The sequence below is a fragment of the Periplaneta americana genome, chromosome 9 (genome assembly GCF_040183065.1).
Source record: "Periplaneta americana isolate PAMFEO1 chromosome 9, P.americana_PAMFEO1_priV1, whole genome shotgun sequence".
In the NCBI taxonomy this organism is placed as follows: domain Eukaryota; kingdom Metazoa; phylum Arthropoda; class Insecta; order Blattodea; family Blattidae; genus Periplaneta; species Periplaneta americana.
In genome coordinates this window covers 96,377,564-96,399,313 of record NC_091125.1, presented here as the reverse complement: position 1 = coordinate 96,399,313, position 21,750 = coordinate 96,377,564, and the positions used below count along the sequence as shown (strand labels likewise).

Below are 21,750 nucleotides of genomic sequence, written 5' to 3'. Positions count from 1 at the left end.
GCATGGAACAGGAACGAAACAAACTAGATAATGGTTTCACATACGCATGGATCAAAAACGAAACAAACTAGACAATGGCTTTATATACCCATGGAACAGGAACGAAACAAACTAGACAATGGCTTCAGTTGTACTGTTGCCAACCTCTTGTTGCCACAAACATGCGCAAATCTTATGCTCGGGCAGGCAGTAGTCCCAGCTGCGAGGATATTGTAACTGTTTCGGTGGGAGTCCCAGCTGCTGTGGCCGGCGTGCGAGCCGCCGTGCGCTGGCCGCAGTGTGAAAGAAAAGCACTGTAGGTCGCATTCATACAAATAGAACCTCAAAAGTCATGTTTCACTATCGTCCAAACGGAGAGATCTCTAGGTCGTCCAATGAAATGTTGGGCTGAAAATTCGACGTGTGATCGTAACAGGACAAAGGATCTAATACTTGAAAGGAAGAAATAATACACATGGTCTGGTCAGTTTTTTACCGGAAGTCGTACATCAACGAAAATAAACCCTTACGGTGTTGGGATGTCAGCGCATTATAGGTATATTTTGACACTGCACGATGTGTTCGTATATGCAAAAGCTCTTGCCAGTGAGAACCAAAATATGATGCGTCCCTACCATTCCTACACTGACATCGCTAGCCGCCACTTACAACAGCTATTGTGAAACAAACAGAATTACGAATAGTAAAAAATAATAAACCACCGAGGAACGTCTATTTCAGTTAATGTAAAGTGACATCAAAAACTTTTTCCTTGCATTTTTAACTATATCCTGATTGCATCTATGCAGTGTAAACTATTAACATGACGACTAAAACTTACCATTAAGCAAAGCCTGCATGGTATAGTCAAAAAACAAGATACAATAAAAATATAAGGAAAAAATTTTGGTGTCACTGTACAAAATTTTGTAATTTTTTCTCAACGTAAATAAAGAAAGTGTTTACTTGAGTAAAAAAATAACGTTTCACGCCATCTGTATATAACGAACGTTTTTTTCTTTTTTGTCTCCTCTAAAATATCTGTAAAATTATTTTAGTTACACCACAGTCACGAAGCTCAATACGTAGGAAATATGCATCCACAGACAGTTGCTAACCATTAGGATCGCTACTATCGCCTCATTACAGACAATGCGAAATAGTGCCGGCACAGTCTATTGTTCCTAGTACCCTCAAAATTCAAGTTTCGTGGCTGTATATACTGGACTGTGGTTACACTCTGTGTTTCTTGTGTTGATTCCTACTGTTACATCTTGAAGTAATAGCTACGGCTGCCTCCTTCACATGGTGGATATACGTATTCCAAAGATATCAAATATAGTCTTAACTGAAGTGTTATGGGAGTATCCTCAGTAGGTGTTTAACTTTACCAGATATCATCAGATTCTGCATTGCAATTTGCTACTTCCTGCTCACTGTGCTATGACACTAAGAGCAATGTAGTGTGCGCGTTACAAGATCACATGTATCGCGTCAAAGAAATAATTAGTTCGCTATACAGGTGTGAAATAACTCAAGAGACGAAACTCACCGCAACAAAAGCACTATTCGACGTAGGTACCTACTGATGGAAATCGACAACACACAATATTTAAAATAGAAATCACAATATAAAAGATCGCCTCCTACGGATATTTGTTTTCCCAAGAGCTATATCACAACGATATTAGGATTTCTGCTGTCTGAAACCGTATCTCCAGTTCATAACTGGCATTAGGCTATTTGTTGTTACCACCGGATAACACAACATACCACTACCCCCCAACTCAAACACTTATCTCACTGTCTTGGCCACGCAACGCACTGTCCTGAAAAGTAGGGGAAATCTTTAACCCTTTACCAGTAAAAGTAGAGCAGATACTGACGCCTTGTCTGTATGATGATGGGGTCCAGAAGATGGTGCGCCACGGGCACGTAGCTGTACATGACGGCAGCCTCACACATCCAGCCCACTACGTCCATGCCGGCGGTTCAGGCCGCGTCTACTGGCCGGTGTAAGCGATAGACGGGTGCGATGTTCAGGCTACGAGTGCTGATAACAGTTTGCGCTAGGTCGTGCGATCGCGACTGAATTGAAAAACAAGGAAACACAAATGCATTAATCAGACAACAGGCTAAGCATAAAGATAGCATGTAATCAGATGGCATGTAATAGCCGAGGACTGGGCAGATGACAATGCTCCAAGGAACGAGCAGCTGAAGACCTGGTTATCTTGGCGGGGAGAGGGAGATTCAACAATTGAAAGATACATTCAGCATAGGAAACAACTGAATATGACGTTACTATAGGACAATCGTTGTAGGCATTGCCACAACGAGGTTGAAACTCTTGCACACGACCTGGGATCCTGTCCGCACGGCGAAGGTCTGCGAAGCGCTAGAGACCACCAAGTACGATCAATTATAGCCACTGTCCTTAAAGATGCCGATTACAACACCTTTGAAGAAGTATATGGTCTCTCCGTCACTGGCAGTACACGTCGCATAGATATAATAGCTTTCAAGGAATCTACAAGATCTGGATTCATAATTGATCCCACTGTGCGTTTCGAAACGAATGAGGAACAGCCAGCAGAAGTGGATAAGGAAAAAAGAATATCTACAATTCTACCATTCCATATTACCTCCAAAATTACCAGCTAGAAAAACTTGAAGTAATCGGACTTCTGGTTGGAGCAAGACGTACCGCTACTCTCTTCACGAAAGATGTGTTTAAGAGGCTTGGAATACCTACATCTATTATTCCGACTGTAACTTTAGCTGCATTAAAAGGATCAATTGCTCTCCTGAAGCATCACCTATATTCAAAATGAAACCAAGTTCATTAGCATTCTTTACTTTTTTGTAACACTTGCCTCTCTAAAACTAGGTATATTTCCACCAATCACAAAATGTATTTGCAGCTACGTACTTGTAGGAGTTTCATTGTCAAAACAAAATTAATGGTTCACTGAACTTGTAAACATTTATATGGTTAAGTACTCTTTGTCCCTTGTGGCAGCTCACGAATAGTGAGAAGATTTCTAAATTTCTAACAAATAATATTTCAATCAGGTAAAGATCTAATTACACGGTATTAAAAAGTTTAATAATCTATACGAAATTTTTGAGTTAATACAATTACTGAGAAACGCGAAAACTATCGCGAATCTTTTTCAAAGTAAATGCAAAATTCTATGGCCTGTAGTGATTGTAAAGTTAACTAATTTTCCGCGTATTTATAAAAAAGCGAGGTGAAACTTAAAAAACGTTGCATGGAATGAAGTATAGATTATTTCATCGTACATTCAAAAGCAAACAACGTCAGTTAGACATAAATTAATTTAATATATATCGCAATAATTTACAAAACGTATGTTTTAAATTGTTTAGGAAATACATGAAATAATTATAACGCTGTATGTAATCATTAGCTAATAACAAGTGAAGTTTTACCAATAATGTACAAAACTTGTAAATTATTTTGCAGAACAAAGAAGCACAACTCGATGCTTCACTGAAACTTTCATTCGCAACTTTCATTTGAACTAGACCCATAAGCTCAAAGATATGAACCAAAAGCGACGTTAAGGTTGCATAAAACAGGGGGCACTTGAAATCCTGTCTGACAAAAGGCTCTACCTTGGTTATACGAGCCGTCTTTGAGTCCTTATCTAAGAAATGGGAAACAAAAGAAGGCTGAGCTCAAATATTCAGGACATCACAAAGCTGTAATGGAATCCGCAACGAAAACAAATTGCTTTAGCTCCGCTAGGTGGCTACGAGTCGTTGCTCCGATACAGAGATCGTTATTTAGTCCGCAAAGGTAGAGGGTGGGGGGCGATATCTAATCTCGAGGGTACAGATAAGGAAATGGGAGGAAAGATTTAGGGGCAGGCGGACGGCGTGTATAGACGGCGTAGATGAATGGGACCCGCGCGTGCCAAACATAACACAACGCGACGGCCGCCAGAGTACTCTGTCCTCACAACAGCCGAGCGTTGCTAGGTTACGAAACAGACATGGCGCGGAGGAAGAAAATTACATTTACGTTCAGTCAATATGAATTATTTATTACAATTGAACTTTGGACTCAATGTTATTACTTCATCTTATCTCTGATTTTAAATCTGTTATTTTCAGTCACTTTATCAACTTCGCGGATATTTAGTGAAACTGATGGTGAGTTGACATTTGGCGAGAAAAGCTGGAACTAGCCGACATTCGTCCCACAGTTAAGGAAAATCTCGGAAGAAATTTAAGCAGATAAGCACCCAAGCGGGATTTGAGGTCAGGCCCGAGCGCAGTCTCAGACCACAAACTACTGTACTGTACTGACTTAATTAAACGATAACCGAATCGATAGTACAACTGATTAAATGAATAACTGCACCGAACAATGAACGAATGGATATTACCACTGATAGAATGAATAACTGTGTCGAGTGAACGAATTCATAATTAACTACTGTACTGATTGAGTTAAACGATGAACGGATAGTGCTACTGATTGTATAACTGCACCGAACAACGAACGAATTACGAATAATTCGAATTACGATATCACCAATCATTTAATGAATAACTGCATCGACTGAAATAATTAATAATTAACTACTATACTGATTGAATTAAACGATAAACGAATAGATAGTACTACTGATTGAATAACTGCACCGAACAACGAACGAATGGATATTACCACTGATTGAGTGATTAACTGCATCGACTGAACGAATTAATAATTACTGTACTGATTGAATTAAACGATGAACGAATGGATAGTACTACTGATTGAATAACTGCACCGAACAACGAAGGAATGGACATTACCACTGATTGAATCAATAACTGCAGCGACTGAACGAATTCATAATTAACTACTGCACTAATTGAATTAAATAATGAACGAATGGATAGTACCACTAACAGTTTTTTGCTCCTTCTGAAAAAGTTATGCTTTGTGAGTTGGCGAGTTTTAGAAGTGAGCAACTCAATTATATGATCAAGGAAAGCCGGAGAAAACTTGCATTAGAAATAATAATTGAGCCGTTCATAGCAAAAGTGGTGTAAGTCAAAATTGGGTAATGAGGTTTAAAGTAAAAATTCTGTAAAATACAGCGCAAAAAACTGTCTTTATTTTTTGTTTTAGTATATGTAATAAGTTTATAAGTGTGTCTGAATGTAACGTGAGTTAATGACCCAAAACACGGATTTTAAATGGAAGGCATTATTCGACAATAAATCTGCCTTCACATTTTCTGTACGTACGTCCTGTTGTGTTGTAGTCTTCAGCACTGCATTTTTTAATTGGTTACTTAACGAAACTGTATGAACATATTCAGCGTCGATGGAATTGGTAATAAGGCCGAGGATTCGTCATGTGATTATCTGACATTTTCTTACAGTTGAGGAAAATCTAGGAAAAATCAAAGCAAATAATCAGCCCAAGCACACTTCCGGATAAGAGGTAAACGCGCCAACCGCCAGAGCTGTACCGGTGGTCTTGAAGATCTGTAGGTAATTCGGAACGAAATGTATTTATAATTCTACTTAAGATAATCAATTTATGTTAGCAGTAGGGTAAAGGTTGGGAATACTGTCATACGAGTAATATTGTGATAGTTCTTTCTGAGAATTTATTACAATTTTACTGAGCGAGGGGAAGATCGGTTTTTTGCGTCAACGTATGAAGGGAATGTTCGTGGACAAGTTGCTGCACAAAACCGGTCCTTCTCTCGCTCAGTAAAATTGTAATACACTTTCAAAAAGAACTATCACAATATTATTCGTAACACAGTATTATCAACCTTTACCCTATATTTTTACGTATATAGTAAATAATGCGCCTCGTCAGTTTACTCTACATAGTACATAAGGCCAGGAACAGAATTACTGACTTAAGAATCATATTTCATCTTTATTATATCTGGATAAATGAAGTACTAGATACAGCATATGAACAAAACCTGACCAATGGTTTAGGAGAAATCGCTGTACATAGACAAACTGCAAGCCCAAGCTCACTTCTACGGTACCGGGGATTGCAGCATCACAATAACTTCTCTGACGAGAGAGTAAATATAACAACAAAATCACTGGCAAATCAATTTTATATGGCTGATAATTATTATTACAAGGCAGGCCTAATAAATGAGAGAGTGTTATTGGAAATAAAAAGATCTACATTACTGCTCTTGGATGTGACTGCTAGGATACGGAATATCTATGGCACAAAGTTCAGTGACAACAAAATCGACGTTAAATTTATTCCATGTTCTTTATCAATTACAAATGCTCGTTGCCGTAGTTACATTATGTCGCTTCGCAGGATCTATGTTGACTTTATGCGATTTCCGGGCTACGAAATCGTGCATGCAAAACAAATTACAATCACTGATGTATCCATTTTATGTGCACCCTTAAATTGCCAAAAACTTTAATTCAGTATGTTTTGTGTTACATTACGACAATCTAGGAAATTAAACGGAGAATGAATAACAGTATTGATGGAACGAACGAATAAATAAGTAAGTAAATACATAAATAAAAAAAATAAATAACCACATTGATTGAATGAACAAACGAATAACAACGGCCACTGACACGAATAGAATGAAAGAACGAAGGAATAAATAATGCCACTGGTTGAGTAACTGCATTGACTGAATGACAACTGCACTGACTACATATAACAATTGCGACGGGTTTTACCTGGTGGCACACGTTGTTGTTGTTTATCCTCGTCTCTGTCGCGCCGCCGGCAGAGGAGAAGTCCACTAACTCAGTCATACGTCGGTGGGTGATGGAGGATCTTGTCCCCCGGTAGAGGAGATCTCTTCTCAGGGACCTTGTGGTTTTGTGGGCGTAGGATGTAATGCGATGTTGGTAATTCCCACGAAAAGAAACCGAGGAGTAAAGTTCCACTATGTGTATTTATTCGGCTCACTTCCCTTGCTTGAGTCCAAGCGACGGAATACTGGCTGTTGTCATTCCGTGTGTTTTCGGCGTCTCGTCTAACGCCAGTTTAAAATCGCTGCCGTCAACTTATTGAGTAAATCACAAAGCTAAAAGGTGCGAAATCTACACTTTATCACTTCGTTCGGCTGGGAAACGGAGAATGATAAGATATACACGATCGGAACAAGTGCCGGAAATATTATTAATACTCACGCGATCGGCTCACAGGCCGTAGACTATATAAGTGAGTAAACACGCCACTGGCCGGCAGTCTTCTGACCAAAACACACGATCGGCTCACTAGCCGGTAATATTCTGAGAAAATACACGCTCGGCTCACAGGCCGGTAATCGTCTCTGAAAATACACACTCGGCTCACAGGCCGGCAATCGTCTGGGTGGGCACGCTCTCGGCTCACGTCCTTTTAAATGCTCACTAAGGTGACGCGCTCACCAGACGCTACTATTGTTTGCCAGATACAAACAACGCTACCAACGCGTTCCTAGACAGGAAAAACCCCTTTATGCTATACTAAAGTTCAGTAACCTACCTCGCGTCTACTGGTCTTAAATGCGTTAGGCGCCTGTCAGACTGAGTGAATAAAGAACCTATTACGCGGTTCGCTGATCCCTGTAGCGTAGGTTAAACAGACATCTCAAAGAAATATAGAAATATCAAAATGAAACTATACTATAACTTATATAGAAGAAAAAATATCTCACTATCGCCGGACCACCCGACTACAGCTTCAAATGCCCCTTTCTCAACAATGGAAATTCCCCTAAAGAATTTTCATTGTTGGGAAATCTCGCCTTCGACAATGCCATTCTACCGTTATTCCTATCGCGATCAGCCAGGATACACGCCATCTTGCTCAGCTATACAAATTCTAAAATAAACATGACATATATGTTTTTAAACAATCTCTCTGTGCACACAGTCATTATTCAAGCATACTTGTTAATCATCCCTCACACTATTTACATACATTATCTACAAAATTCATAAGATTCTTATTTACAGTGTCACACATTATTCAATCATGCATCCGCCTTGCATACGCAGTTACACTGCGCCGCACTGTACATTGGTATCCTGCCTTTACACAATAGAGTCTAGCTCACCATTCCAACTTACGTATCTATATTTACATTGTCTTGCCTGAATGGTCTTGGCAGCTGTTTATAGTATTTACCTAGAACCTTGTTGTTGTCTAGGTCCTTCACTTCGCAGGTATGGTCTCCAAACTGAAGGATCTCTACCCGGACTTGCTGATCTGTCACACTCGTCGCTACGCGTGGCTGGCATCCTATTGTCTACCTGTTGCGCTGCTACCATTAATGCATTTCTGCGGTCCCTTTCTTGTTCTTGTCTCCGCCAGTCTCTCCTATCATTCCAGCCCCTACCAAAATTAGGCTGCCAGAATCCTTGCCTATATCTCCTATTTCTAAACCAGTGGGGTGGGTTGCTGTCCCTAGGCTGCATATCTGCCTCTGTATTCGTATACCATCTTATGTGATTAATTCTGCGGACTGGTCCGCCCCCATTATTTCTCATCCTATTTACATTACCTCCGTTACCGCGGTCAGCACCAGGATTATTGCGGTTGTACATATTTCTGACAGGTTGAATATCCCTCCTATTTCGGTTTGGACTGACAGTACCACTTTGACCCCGACTATTATTATTATTATTATTATTATTATTATTATTATTATTATTATTATTATACCCATAGCCTGGTTGTCTGTCAGCTGCCCAATTATTTACATTCATGTTCCCTCGAGGTGGTGAGAGGGCGCCATGTGCCCCTCTCTCCGCCTTCGAGTGGCTGGAATAACCCTGTATACTCTTCTCTGCACAATTAGTTGCGTCATAACTTTCGCCTCCATTGTGTGTCATATCAGAACTGTCTAGCGCGGTCAGGAGGTCAATTGTCTCCCCAAAATCTCGTGGTCCCGCGATAATTAAATTATACCTAATATTTTCCGGGTAATGGGATATGATAGTTTGTATCAATTCAGAATCTGGCATTGGTGGATTTAGACTCTTTCCCTTTTTGACAAGCTCCATAAAGTAATCAATCATCGATATGCCTTTCTTAGCATCAAACCTACTATCATTGATTTCTTTTCTAATTTTCTGCTGTTGCCTCTGCCCCCAATACCGGTCAGAGAACTTTGTTTTGAATTCTCCATAACTAACCTGTGCGTCTAAAGCTACGAGAACCCAATTAAGTGGCCGTCCTCTTAGACTTTTTCTCACGACGGTCATTTTTAGTTCCTCTGGTACCCCTTTCACGTGAAAATACGTTTCCAATTCGCGGATATAACAGTGAGGGTTTGAAAATTCCACCTCATCAAATACGGGATAACCAATTTCATTAATGATATGCGTGGGATATTGTGGGCGACCTAAAGATGACCTCTCGTTTACAATATTTAAATTACATTGTTCCTGATTTCGGGGGTCTTGGTTCTCTCCGACCACATGATTACTTATGTTTACACCTCCTACTATATTTCCTAACCCCATACTACTGCTCCCGCTAGGCGTTCCGCTCACACTCGGTTCGCTAATTGAATTATCGACAGTGACTCCATGGATCCTATCTTGCATCGAATTCCATCTTGATTCTAAACTCTCTAGGCGTTCTCTCTCTTCCTTTCCCTGGTCTCTCACTACTCGCCTAATCGCTTCCATCTCTCGATCCACCCCTTGTAACCTCTCATCTACTGTCCCTTCTATGGCCGACCTCGTCTTTTCGTTCTCAGCAATTGTGCTGTTCCTCACCTTCTCCTCTAGTTCTCTCATGTTCTCTGCCATCTTATCTACTACGACGCCTAGTTGACTTTCTATTTCCGTATTATTGTCTGCTATCTTCCCCTCCAAGTTTTCTATTCGACTCTCTATCAGCTGGTTCACCTGTTCCCTAATCTCTCTGGAATTTTCTCCCATCCTATTCTCCATTTCTGACAGTTTGCTGTCCATCTGCCTCATCAGCTGTTCGGTCTTTTGGCCTAGCCTCTCATCTATTTGCTTTATTTGTTCTGAAATTTGCTTCGCTTGCTCAGTACTTTGACCTAACCTCTCATCCATTCTTTTCATTTGTTCCGTACTCTGACCTAATCTTTCATCCATTTGTCTCAAACTCTGTTTCAATTGCTCTGAATTATCCTGTTTCATTTGTTCAAAATTTTGCTTAATTTGTTCTGACATTTGCTTCGCTTGCTCAGTACTTTCACCTAATCTTTCATCCATTTTTTTCATTTGTTCCGTAATATGTTTCATTAAAATTCCTAGCGGTCCTAGCATCATCCCTTCTTCTCCCTTTTCCTTCTCGCTACATTGCTGGGTTTCTTCGCTATTTCCTATGATCTCGTCGTCCCCCATACTGCTCTCCAATTCTAATCTTCCCTCCATTTCGCTGTCTCCTACGTTATCCATCCCCCTATTCTCTCTTCTTATTATTTTCCTCTCACTCTCCGTCCCTTCGGTCTCAATTCTCCTATTCCTTAATAACATCTGGATATGCCATAACCCATATACAGATCACACAATAACAATCCCCTCCAAAATATTATACACACACACACACACACACACACACACACACACACACATATATATATATATATATATATATATATATATATATATATATATATATATATATACATATAACCCTACACAGAATTATGCGTTAATAAATGTTATCCTCCCTACACACAAAGAAAGTTCATACATGTATAACCCTCCAAAATATTACCATCCACGTTGTCTTCCTCCTCGATGTAGCGTCGACCCTGCTCGTCCCGCGTGGCCGTGATGATTTTGCTACTCTCGGTGTTGCGGCTCTCGTCCCGTTGTCTCGGCGGGGATGCTGCGTCAGCCTCTCTGCTGTCGTCTCGTACTGACGATAATCACGTTGCTGCTGCTACTGTTGTTCTCGTCACGCCTCGGTGGTATTGTTGATTCTCGTACCCCACACTAGTATTGTTTTTATTCTCGTAGCCCCACGCTGGGCGCCATTTGCGACGGGTTTTACCTGGTGGCTCACGTTGTTGTTGTTTATCCTCGTCTCTGTCGCGCCGCCGGCAGAGGAGAAGTCCACTAACTCAGTCATACGTCGGTGGGTGATGGAGGATCTTGTCCCCCGGTAGAGGAGATCTCTTCTCAGGGACCTTGTGGTTTTGTGGGCGTAGGATGTAATGCGATGTTGGTAATTCCCACGAAAAGAAACCGAGGAGTAAAGTTCCACTATGTGTATTTATTCGGCTCACTTCCCTTGCTTGAGTCCAAGCGACGGAATACTGGCTGTTGTCATTCCGTGTGTTTTCGGCGTCTCGTCTAACGCCAGTTTAAAATCGCTGCCGTCAACTTATTGAGTAAATCACAAAGCTAAAAGGTGCGAAATCTACACTTTATCACTTCGTTCGGCTGGGAAACGGAGAATGATAAGATATACACGATCGGAACAAGTGCCGGAAATATTATTAATACTCACGCGATCGGCTCACAGGCCGTAGACTATATAAGTGAGTAAACACGCCACTGGCCGGCAGTCTTCTGACCAAAACACACGATCGGCTCACTAGCCGGTAATATTCTGAGAAAATACACGCTCGGCTCACAGGCCGGTAATCGTCTCTGAAAATACACACTCGGCTCACAGGCCGGCAATCGTCTGGGTGGGCACGCTCTCGGCTCACGTCCTTTTAAATGCTCACTAAGGTGACGCGCTCACCAGACGCTACTATTGTTTGCCAGATACAAACAACGCTACCAACGCGTTCCTAGACAGGAAAAACCCCTTTATGCTATACTAAAGTTCAGTAACCTACCTCGCGTCTACTGGTCTTAAATGCGTTAGGCGCCTGTCAGACTGAGTGAATAAAGAACCTATTACGCGGTTCGCTGATCCCTGTAGCGTAGGTTAAACAGACATCTCAAAGAAATATAGAAATATCAAAATGAAACTATACTATAACTTATATAGAAGAAAAAATATCTCACTATCGCCGGACCACCCGACTACAGCTTCACAATGATGGGATGGATAATACCACTAACTGAAAGAATAACGACACTACTCAACAAATTAATAAATAACTGCACTGCCTCAAAGAAACAATGAACGAATGGATAATACCACTAACTGAATGCATAATTACACTGACTAAACGAATTAATGACTGAACTGATTCACTGACGAAATGAATGAATGGATAATGCCACTGATCGAATGAATAGCTGCACTAACTCAACGAAATAATAATTAACTACTGTACTGATTGAATGAAACAATGAATGAATGAATGAATAGTACCACTGACTGAATAAATAACTGTACCCAACAATGAACAAATGGATAGTAACACTGAATGAATGAATTAAACGATAAACGAATCGATAGTACCACTGATTGAATAACTGCACCAAACAATAAACGAATGGATATTACCACTGATTGCATAACTGCACCGAACAATGAACGAATGGATATTACCACTGATTGCATAACTGCACCGAACAATGAACGAATGGATATTACCACTAATTATTGTACTGATTTAATTAAACGATAAACGAATGGATAGAATCAATGATTGAATAACTGCACCGAACAATGAACGAATGGACATTACCACTGATTGAGTGAATAACTGCATCGACTGAACGAATTAATAATTAATTACTGTACTGATTGAATTAAACGATAAACGAATGGATAGTACTAATGATTGAATAACTGCACCGAACAATGAAGGAATGGATATTATCACTGATTGAGTGAATAACTGCATCGACTGAACGAATTAATAATTAATTACTGTACTGATTGAATTAAACGATAAACGAATGGATAGTACTAATGATTGAATAACTGCACCGAACAATGAAGGAATGGATATTACCACTGATTGAATGAATAACTGCATCGACTTAACGAATTAATAATTAATTACTGTACTGACTTAATTAAACGATAAACGAATGGATAGTACTAATGATTGAATAACTGCACCGAACAATGAATGAATGGATATTACCACTGATTAAATCAATAACTGTACCGAACAACGAACGAATGGATATTACCACTGATTGAATGAATAACTGCACCGAACAATGAACGAATGGATATTACCACTGATTGAATGAACAACTGCATCGACTGAACGAATTAATAATTAACTACTGTACTGACTTAATTAAACAATAAACGAATAGATAGTACCAATGATTGAATAACTGCACCGAATGAACGAATGGATATTACCACTAATTGAATGAATAATTGCACCGAACAATGAACGAATGGATATTACCACTGACTGAACGAATAACTGCACCGAACAATTGAACGAATAACTGCACCGAAGAATTGAACGAATAACTGCACCGAACAATGAACGAATGGATATTACCACTGATTGAATGAATAACTGCACCGAGTGAACGAATTAATAATTAACTACTGCACTGAGTTAATTAAAAGATGAACGAATGGATAGTACCAATCACTGAATAACTGCACTGAATGAACGAATTAATAAATAACTACACTGACTGAATAAAAGAATGAAGGAATGGATAACTGCAAAGATTGAACAAATTAAAAATAATAACTGCAACGACTGGACGAAACAGCAACCGAATGGATAATCCCAACGAATTAATAAATAACTACGCTGACGGCATGAAAAAAAAAACGAGTGGATAATGCCACTGACTGAATACATAACTACACTGACTGAATGAATTAATAACGTAATGATTCAATGAAACAATTAACGAATAGATAACACCACTCACTGAATAATTGGAATGACGAACGCATTAACAAATAATTGCTTTGAATCAATGAAAAGACGAATGGATAATGCCACTAATAGATGGTGTTTCGGTAAAGGAAGATAAGTCATAAAAATTAGTTTTGAGATAAATGAAAATTAAACTTAGAACTCTTACTGAAAACAATTTTCTACACAAATAAAAGGCATCAAATACTAGTATTCTTTTGTTTTTGCACACCTACTTGTGGAATTTAATTTGTGTATTCACCTGGGGAGCAAAACTTCATTTGCATAAAAATGACAAACCCCTTTTACCGGAACACCATCTGCACTGACTGAAGGAATTAATAAAAACTACATGAATTGGAAGAATGATCAAACGAATGAATAACAATGAATAACTGCACTGACTAAGGGAATTAATAAATAATTAGTGATTGAAAATGAATGAATGGATGAATGAATGAATGTATTCGTGAATAAAAGAATTGATTGCATCGAATGAATAAATGAAATAATCCATATTTTATCCGAATGTTTGAATGAACGGACAATTGCATTAATTAACGAATACAAATGAATAATAATTCAACTGTTTGAATGAAGGAATGGATAATTATTGCAGTGATTGAAGAAATGAAAGAATGAAAAATAATATAACTGAATGTTTGGATAAATGTACAATGAAAGAGAAAGGAATTAATGAAATAATTAAATGAAAAGACGAACGAAAAAAAATAATCATAAGTAAAAATGAAAAAGAATCAAATATAGACAAAAGACTGAAATAGGCCTAACTAAAGAAAGACGATATAGACGAATGAATGAAAGAACAGAAAAAGAAATAGAAAACGAAAAGAAACGCAGGGACATAATACGGAAGAGAGGAGTGTGCCAGAAAAGGAAAAAAAAAATAAAATAAAACATAATGGAGGCATAGTTGTAAATACGTAATACAAAGAACTCCAGTGCTACCAACCCGTAGAGTGGAAGGCTTAGTGAGTGCGATTTGCAGCTGTGTAAAAGTGGACAATTAGGTACGGTTGTGCGCTCTGGTGGAATTGCTTCTCATTACTGGGCGATGAATAACCATTCATTGGATTTCCCTCCGCGGGATAATTTGAAGGCTTCCTTTCTTTGCCTAGTTGGCAGACGTGAGTCCCATTATTAGGAGCAGACCACATTAGTTACGCGCCGTGGGGTTTATTGGCTTATTTCACGACGCTTTACCACCTGCAGGGCTCATTGCGCGCCTGTGAATTCACCTTAATTAATTGCTTTTTATATGTAATGACAAACTTACAGAGCCAAACTACAACTTCTTCGTTTATATGCCAACACGGTTTCTCCGGTGCAGGCCTACAGTAATCCTAATGGAGAAAGAGTCGGTTTCGTAAGCCGGTGAGCCGGATTCATATCCCAGCGATTTCACATGGAATTTGTGAACAAAATCGGTGTTTTGGGGAAGAATGGGAAATACCCCCGCTTATTCTGCTACTGTTTTTTCCCCGCTTAAATATGTGTTGAAAGTATTATGAAACGAACCCGTTACACTTACCCTATTAAATATAAAATTACTGCGTTGTGTACGTCCTTTGCACCTAAAAACATGCAATGTTAGAGGTCGCGAGACAAGCCTCCAGGAAAATAAAAAGTGGCTACATAGACTGAAAACATTGTTTAATACAGTCAATTAATGAAGAAAAACTTACACAATAAATATTCTTGCTCTAGTAACAATAATAATAACAACGTAGCGTCTGGTGCTTTATTCTCATTACCGTCGCTGGTTGCATCCAAATGCCAAATAACTCGCCCTAGTTACTTGCTTGTTATCCGCCCCCGCTCTGCCCCTGGGACGTCCTGTGCAGTTGCAGTTTAACCTCTGTACTTGATCGTACGAGAGTTCCCATTCTCAGTATCTGTGAAGCATCTGGGCATGAAGGAAAAACTAGCAGTTTATACACGAGGATTCAACCTAAGACCATGCTTGACACACTAAGGCCCAGTTTCACCAACCTGTGTTAAATATTTAACGTGTTGTTAAGGCAGTTTAACAGTAAACTTAACAGAAGAGATGTTTCATCAACTGTTGTTACTTCTAACATTATGCTAAATCCACTGTTAAATTAACACAGCCTATTCCCACAGTTAAATCCTTAACATCCTGTTAAAGCGTGAACCATGGCTGCCAGGGAACATAAGTTACAAGCTGCATTATATCGAGATATAGGCCTATTTACAGTGAAAACAACTAGTTGGCAATTACTATTTCAGCATTTTTAATTGTTTAGAATAATTATGTTCATAAATACTAAAATGGTTGATATTAATATTAGCACTGCATTCGCAATAAATAGAAGTGTGCTTATTAACGTAAGCTTCCTATAACTGCAGATTTTCAAAGCGATACTTCTTTACTTCACTGATTTAACAGTTCATATGTAATTATCACTAATGACGTGTGAGTATATGTTTATGTTAACGCTTACTATTGTATTCAGCATCACACTCATGTTCATTTCCTAGCGGTCTACTTGATTCTGGATAATTAAAAGAATCTTCGCACCCATATCATCAACTGAGAGTGAAAGTAGCCTATCACCGCCAGTTTTCAGACGTTCCACCGTATCTTGTGCGTGATCCTTGTTAATATTTTCATAACATTGATTTGTTTCATAGTTCGCGTTTTCACATCCAAATGACGATTGAAATCTTGGGTTGAAGAAACCCATGCTTATTCCTTTTTCCCAATGGAAGTTCCATCACTACGTTTGTCTTCAATTACATTCTTATAATTAATTGCTAGATCTACTGAAATAATTACGTTTCTCATATGAGGTAACATTACTGTTTCTTATACGTTTCTTCTTCTCGATTTCCGTTGTAATTATGTTAGTCTCTAATACTTGCATAATGTAAAAAATAAAATTTTCCGCTAAAACAAATGACTACACAACAACTATAGGCACATTCAGTAAACTTTCATATAATCACTGCTTCTTTGATTCCAGTTACATTGCTCTTAACATCATGTTATCTAACCAAAGTACCTCAAATGGTTGGTGAAACACTATTACACTAGAAGGATGTTTAATTGTTAACAACACGTTAGTTAACATGCTGTTACCGTTATTTTAACGAAACTTGGTGAAACTGGGCCTAAATGATTTCACACGTAGTTGAATTCGCTGGACGATGAGGGCTACCAATATGAAGAAAGCGACACAGGCCAAAGTGCAGTATTAACGAAGACAGGTCGAAAATTAAAATCTTTTCCATGAAAAAAAAGAAGTCCGATGTTAATGTGATGTAATATTCTGTCATAGGTGGAGATCAAGTGTCGTGTTCTCTTCGGGTCACAAGAGTCCTGCTACGTAGTATCTAGAGGGAAGTCACGGTCGAAGATTAAAATTTATCCAGAAACGCATTTTTGTCTGATGTAAAAGTGATATAATATTCTGTCACAGGTGAAGTGTTTTTTTTTTTTTGAGGTCACAAGAGTCTTGCCACGTAATATCTAGAGTTGAATAACGAGAGAGAAAGTTAGACTAACAGCGCCCGCAAAGCCGAAAACCCGCACGACAATATTGCCTACGTCGCGTCGTTCATGCAAAGACTGCTTGTGAGTGAATCAAGCGAACGTTCAAGACATCGGGAGTGGTCGACTCTCGAACGTCAAGCAGCCTTGAATCGTCACAGTTGTTTATACTCACAAACCAGACTGAAATTTTATCTGTTTTGGAAATGATTATATATAACCAATCAAGTAGCCTATTTGAAACATCATCTCTACATTTCAGTGTATAATAATACGTTCCCCAATCTCTTTATTTTATTACTAGGTCCTTATCAAAAGAATAGGATTTTTCTTTTCGTACTTTTGAGATCAAGTGTACAATCTCAAGTTAAAAAAAAATATTAACGCTTTATTTAACGTTATGTTTCTTAGAAATGCAAATTTATTTAACAACTTTTTTTTCTATTTATATACTTACTTACAAAAGGCTTTTAAGGAACCCGGAGGTTCATTGTCGCCCTCACATAAGCCTGCCATTGGTCCCTATCCTGTGCAAGATTAATCCAGCCTCTATCATCATATTCCACCTCCCTCCAATCCATTTTAATATTATCCTCCCATCTACGCCTCGGCCTCCCCAAAGGTCTTTTTTCCTCCGGCTTCGCAACTAACACTCTATAAGCATTTCTATTTATATAACCTTAGGTAATATCTGATAATACTCGTAGAACCAGAACATTTTGATAACTATGATATTGTTTTATTTTGTCTTTTGTATCAATTAAACATCTCTAATGTTATTTATTTCAATTATATATATTATTCAAAATTACGAAATCTTTCCACGTCGACCAAATGCTATTTCGAGAATGATGAGCAAGACTCGAAGCGCACGAGAGCGGCAGTTAGTTTTGTTCAACTCTAGTAGCATCAAACTTGTTTATGTTATACATACATACATACATACATACATACGTACGTACGTACGTACATACACACATACATACATACAAAACGTACAAAGCATACAATACATACATAATACATACATACAGTACATACATACAGTACGTATTACGACAGGCAGGAGAACAGTCAGTCAGTCAATCAGGCAGACAGACAGACAGACAGACAGATAAACTGAACGATAGACAGAGATATAGACGGATTTGCATATTGTTAAATCAGTGATGGCATTATTACAAGATTTCTTTGAATATGTGTATTTCCTTCAACAGTCTTAAACTTTGTTAGCTGAAACGTCTTTCCAACGATAATCGGGTTCCGATTTATAAAACTGTTTTGGAAGAATTTGTTTCCCCGAATACTTCAATTTCTCTTGATATTCCTTTCCTCTTAGTGTTTTCTTATCGTCGCACCATCCCGTCGGCTCTGAACACACTGTCGTTCAAAAGAATAATAACCCTCCAATATTGCTAAGTCATATTATGTGATCGATTGTCTGTAACGTCTGTATTTCCAATAGCGTCTCTAGTTTAAGAGCGTCGTAAAATAATGTATTACATACGCTTCGCATATCATCTCAAGAACGTCTGCAGGGCTGAAGTAGATCTCAATCTGCATTATGCATGGGAACAGGGCCGAAGTGTGGGGAGAGGCAGCCTTTTGCCCACGTCACAGTCAAGTTCTGACGTCAGTCGTCAGTCACGTTCATCCCGCAATGTCTGTCTGTCTCTTTGCTTGAAGCTCGGATTTAACGAAATCGGTCAGCCTTAACCTACGAGAATGCCAGAGGTTTCCAACGTGTGACGCGCAAATGTCTCATCACACAAACGAAGAACAAGTTATAACTATACTACGAGTATTTTATGTTCTTAACCAAACACTATTAAAGATCTGGACAATTTCAAGGGAAAAATTGTTCCGGGGCTGGGTATCGATCTGGGACCTCTGGTTGAACGTACCAGCGCTCTATCGACTGAGCTACCCAGGAACTCCACCCGACACCGTCTCAATTTTTCCCCTTATATCCACACAACTCGAGTGGGCTGACGAGACGCCAGAGTGCACACAAACTCTGTATGACTTGGATACCGATATCCGGGCCCGGAACAATTTTTCCCTTGAAATTATCCAAGTATGCTTCACAGGGAGCTTTACTTGAAAACTAGACCTGCATACTATTAAAGATCGTTTTGTGGAAGTTATTTCCATGAAAGAACAACCAGATATGACTTGCTGAAGTTTTACAATAACAGTTTTAGTGCAAAATGTCGTCTGCCAGCTATACATTTTATTATTGGCATCATGATCTAGGAAGCAGAGTAACGGAACTTACCTTGCCAAATCTCGCGTAGGTCTACTAGCGCCCAGTTCGTGTGCCTTTAAGATATATTATTATGAACGAAATTTGAGCAATTTTGAGAAAAACTTATTAGTTCTTTTTATTTTTAAAACGTTACATTCTTCCCCTGAGTGATAAAATCAAAACCTCTTATGGTATTATCTGTGATAATTTCAAATTAACATGAGAACAGAGAAGAAAAAAAATGACAGGTTATACTTAAAGAGACTTGAACTCGCTATTCGCTATCTCTCCATAACCAATCTCACGTTTATGCAGTGAACTACCGCGACTTCGTGAGTGATCTGGAACAAATACAATTACTACAGACAGCAACTTAATTTTCACTGCCAACGATTCAGTAACATTAAGAGCGTCTACAATAGTTTCGTTTCGCCTTATATCACTTTATGTTAATAACTTACGCCCGAAATAATGTAATGAAATTTTGTGGTTTGAAATGCGTATCCTCTCCCTGTTTTATAACAAGATAAAAACTATTTTTTATCGGCAATCAAACTCAGATTCGCAAAATTTGTAGCTAGAAACTTTACCACTTGCGTCACGACGGACTCGTTACTTCCTAGAAACATATTTAAAATGCACAGCGCATAAAAAAACCAGAACCTGTCTCATTAATTTATCAAATTTATTAGCTGTGTGCAAGACAGACCTAGGCCGCACTGCTGTGCAGTCGAGTTTGATTTAAATTACTGAAACAGGTTGCTGGGGGTTGGAGCTATCACGTGACCAGACAGCGATAAATTATTCAGAAGCCGAGCAAGCTTCAACGGCAGAAAAGTTGTGGGTTCGGATCCTGCATTTATAATGTCTCTCCCACACCGAAAGACTGACAGCGACAATTGGATTGAGAGGAAGTTTCCTGCACTTCTACAGGACGTTGCAATGCAGATTCATTGCCTTTATTTCAAGGCAATTACATGCTGTTGTAATGCTCTTCCGTCAGACTAGTGCTACAAAGCGGGCTTGTCATTCCGTTGAATGGTGTTCGATCCCAGACATTGAGTGAAGTGACATATGTGACAGATTAGATAGCAGGCGTGGTTGTGCCGTTTTACTTCAACATTCAAATTGTAATCCAGCAACAATTTCCATTTCATTCCATTCACTTCTTCATTTCATATTACCGGTATTTAATTGAATAAAAAATATGGAATTAGCCCTTGGACGTCAGTATTGAGTTAAGCAGGTTATTTAAGAGCGCTGTATCAACTATTAGGTTATTTAGGGTCGGTGAAATTATGATGGCGAGATGAAGTCGAGGATTCACCTTACGGTTGGGAAAAACCTCGAAATAAACCAAATCAGGTAATCAACCCAAGCAGGAATAGAATCCACGCTCGAGCGTAGCTTCGTATCAGTAGGCAAACGCCTTCGCCTAGTGAGTTACGTCGATTGCTGAATAGAATTTTGCATTGCCATTAGCCTAAAATACTTACTTTTGTAAGAAAACACCAATCATATCAAATTCTATATATATGCATGAGTGCAAATCGCTGCCTTCGCCGTTCCCAATGCTGTATTCCGGAATGCCAAAGCCGAGTGCAGTTCCGTCAACTCAAATTCAATGATTTAGAATTGAACTATTTCTCATAGCTTTTTCAGCAGCGAGTCCAGTATTCCAGAGGCAAAACTATGAGACAACTGATCAACAATCTAAACATATGAGCCAAGGCCAGATACGAGGAGGTTGGGGTTGGCACGAGCTGCCGCGTACAAGTTCCTAGCAAGTGAAGAGATGGATTCGTCAATGATTGACAAATTTAACTCATCAAGGAACTACTCTCTCGAAGCGACTAAGGATAGATTTTTAACGAAAGTTTTATATGTAACATACCAGGTATCTCGCAGTATCTCCATGGGGTACGGCTCATCCCTTTCTGTATATGTGTACACGTGGTTTTCCTAAGGTGGTAAGACAAATGTCGGGATGAGCCCTAAAAGAAACAGGTCATGGAGCTTCAGCTTCCTCCCACATAATTTTCGGAATTTTGAAAATTAATTCCACTCGGTCAGCTCCAATTTCCCTTGTAAGGACGAGTGTTCGTGTACCTATTACATTTTTCAACTCGCATTTTCTCCATATTCTATTCATTAATTCATTTCATGCAGTCCGTTTTGCTCCATTCTATAAATTATTTGATAGAAAGAATTTGGACTACTGC

The 21,750-nt window shown here is 39.0% G+C and overlaps 1 protein-coding gene across 11 annotated transcripts in view; it reads right to left on the bottom strand.

Annotated features, from left to right (window-relative positions):
- LOC138706305 (atypical protein kinase C-like) overlaps nt 1–21,750 on the bottom strand; it is a 789,643-nt gene that overhangs the window by 281,228 nt on the left and 486,665 nt on the right. Inside the window, exon 1 of one of the 11 annotated variants that reach the window (XM_069835428.1) lies at nt 1,866–2,037. The exons of the other annotated variants lie outside the window; for them this stretch is intronic. Coding sequence (XP_069691529.1) covers nt 1,866–1,962 — 97 coding nt within the window. The 5' untranslated portion in view covers nt 1,963–2,037. Of the gene's footprint in view, nt 1–1,865; nt 2,038–21,750 lie in introns of those variants that run through there. 11 annotated transcript variants of the gene reach the window in all.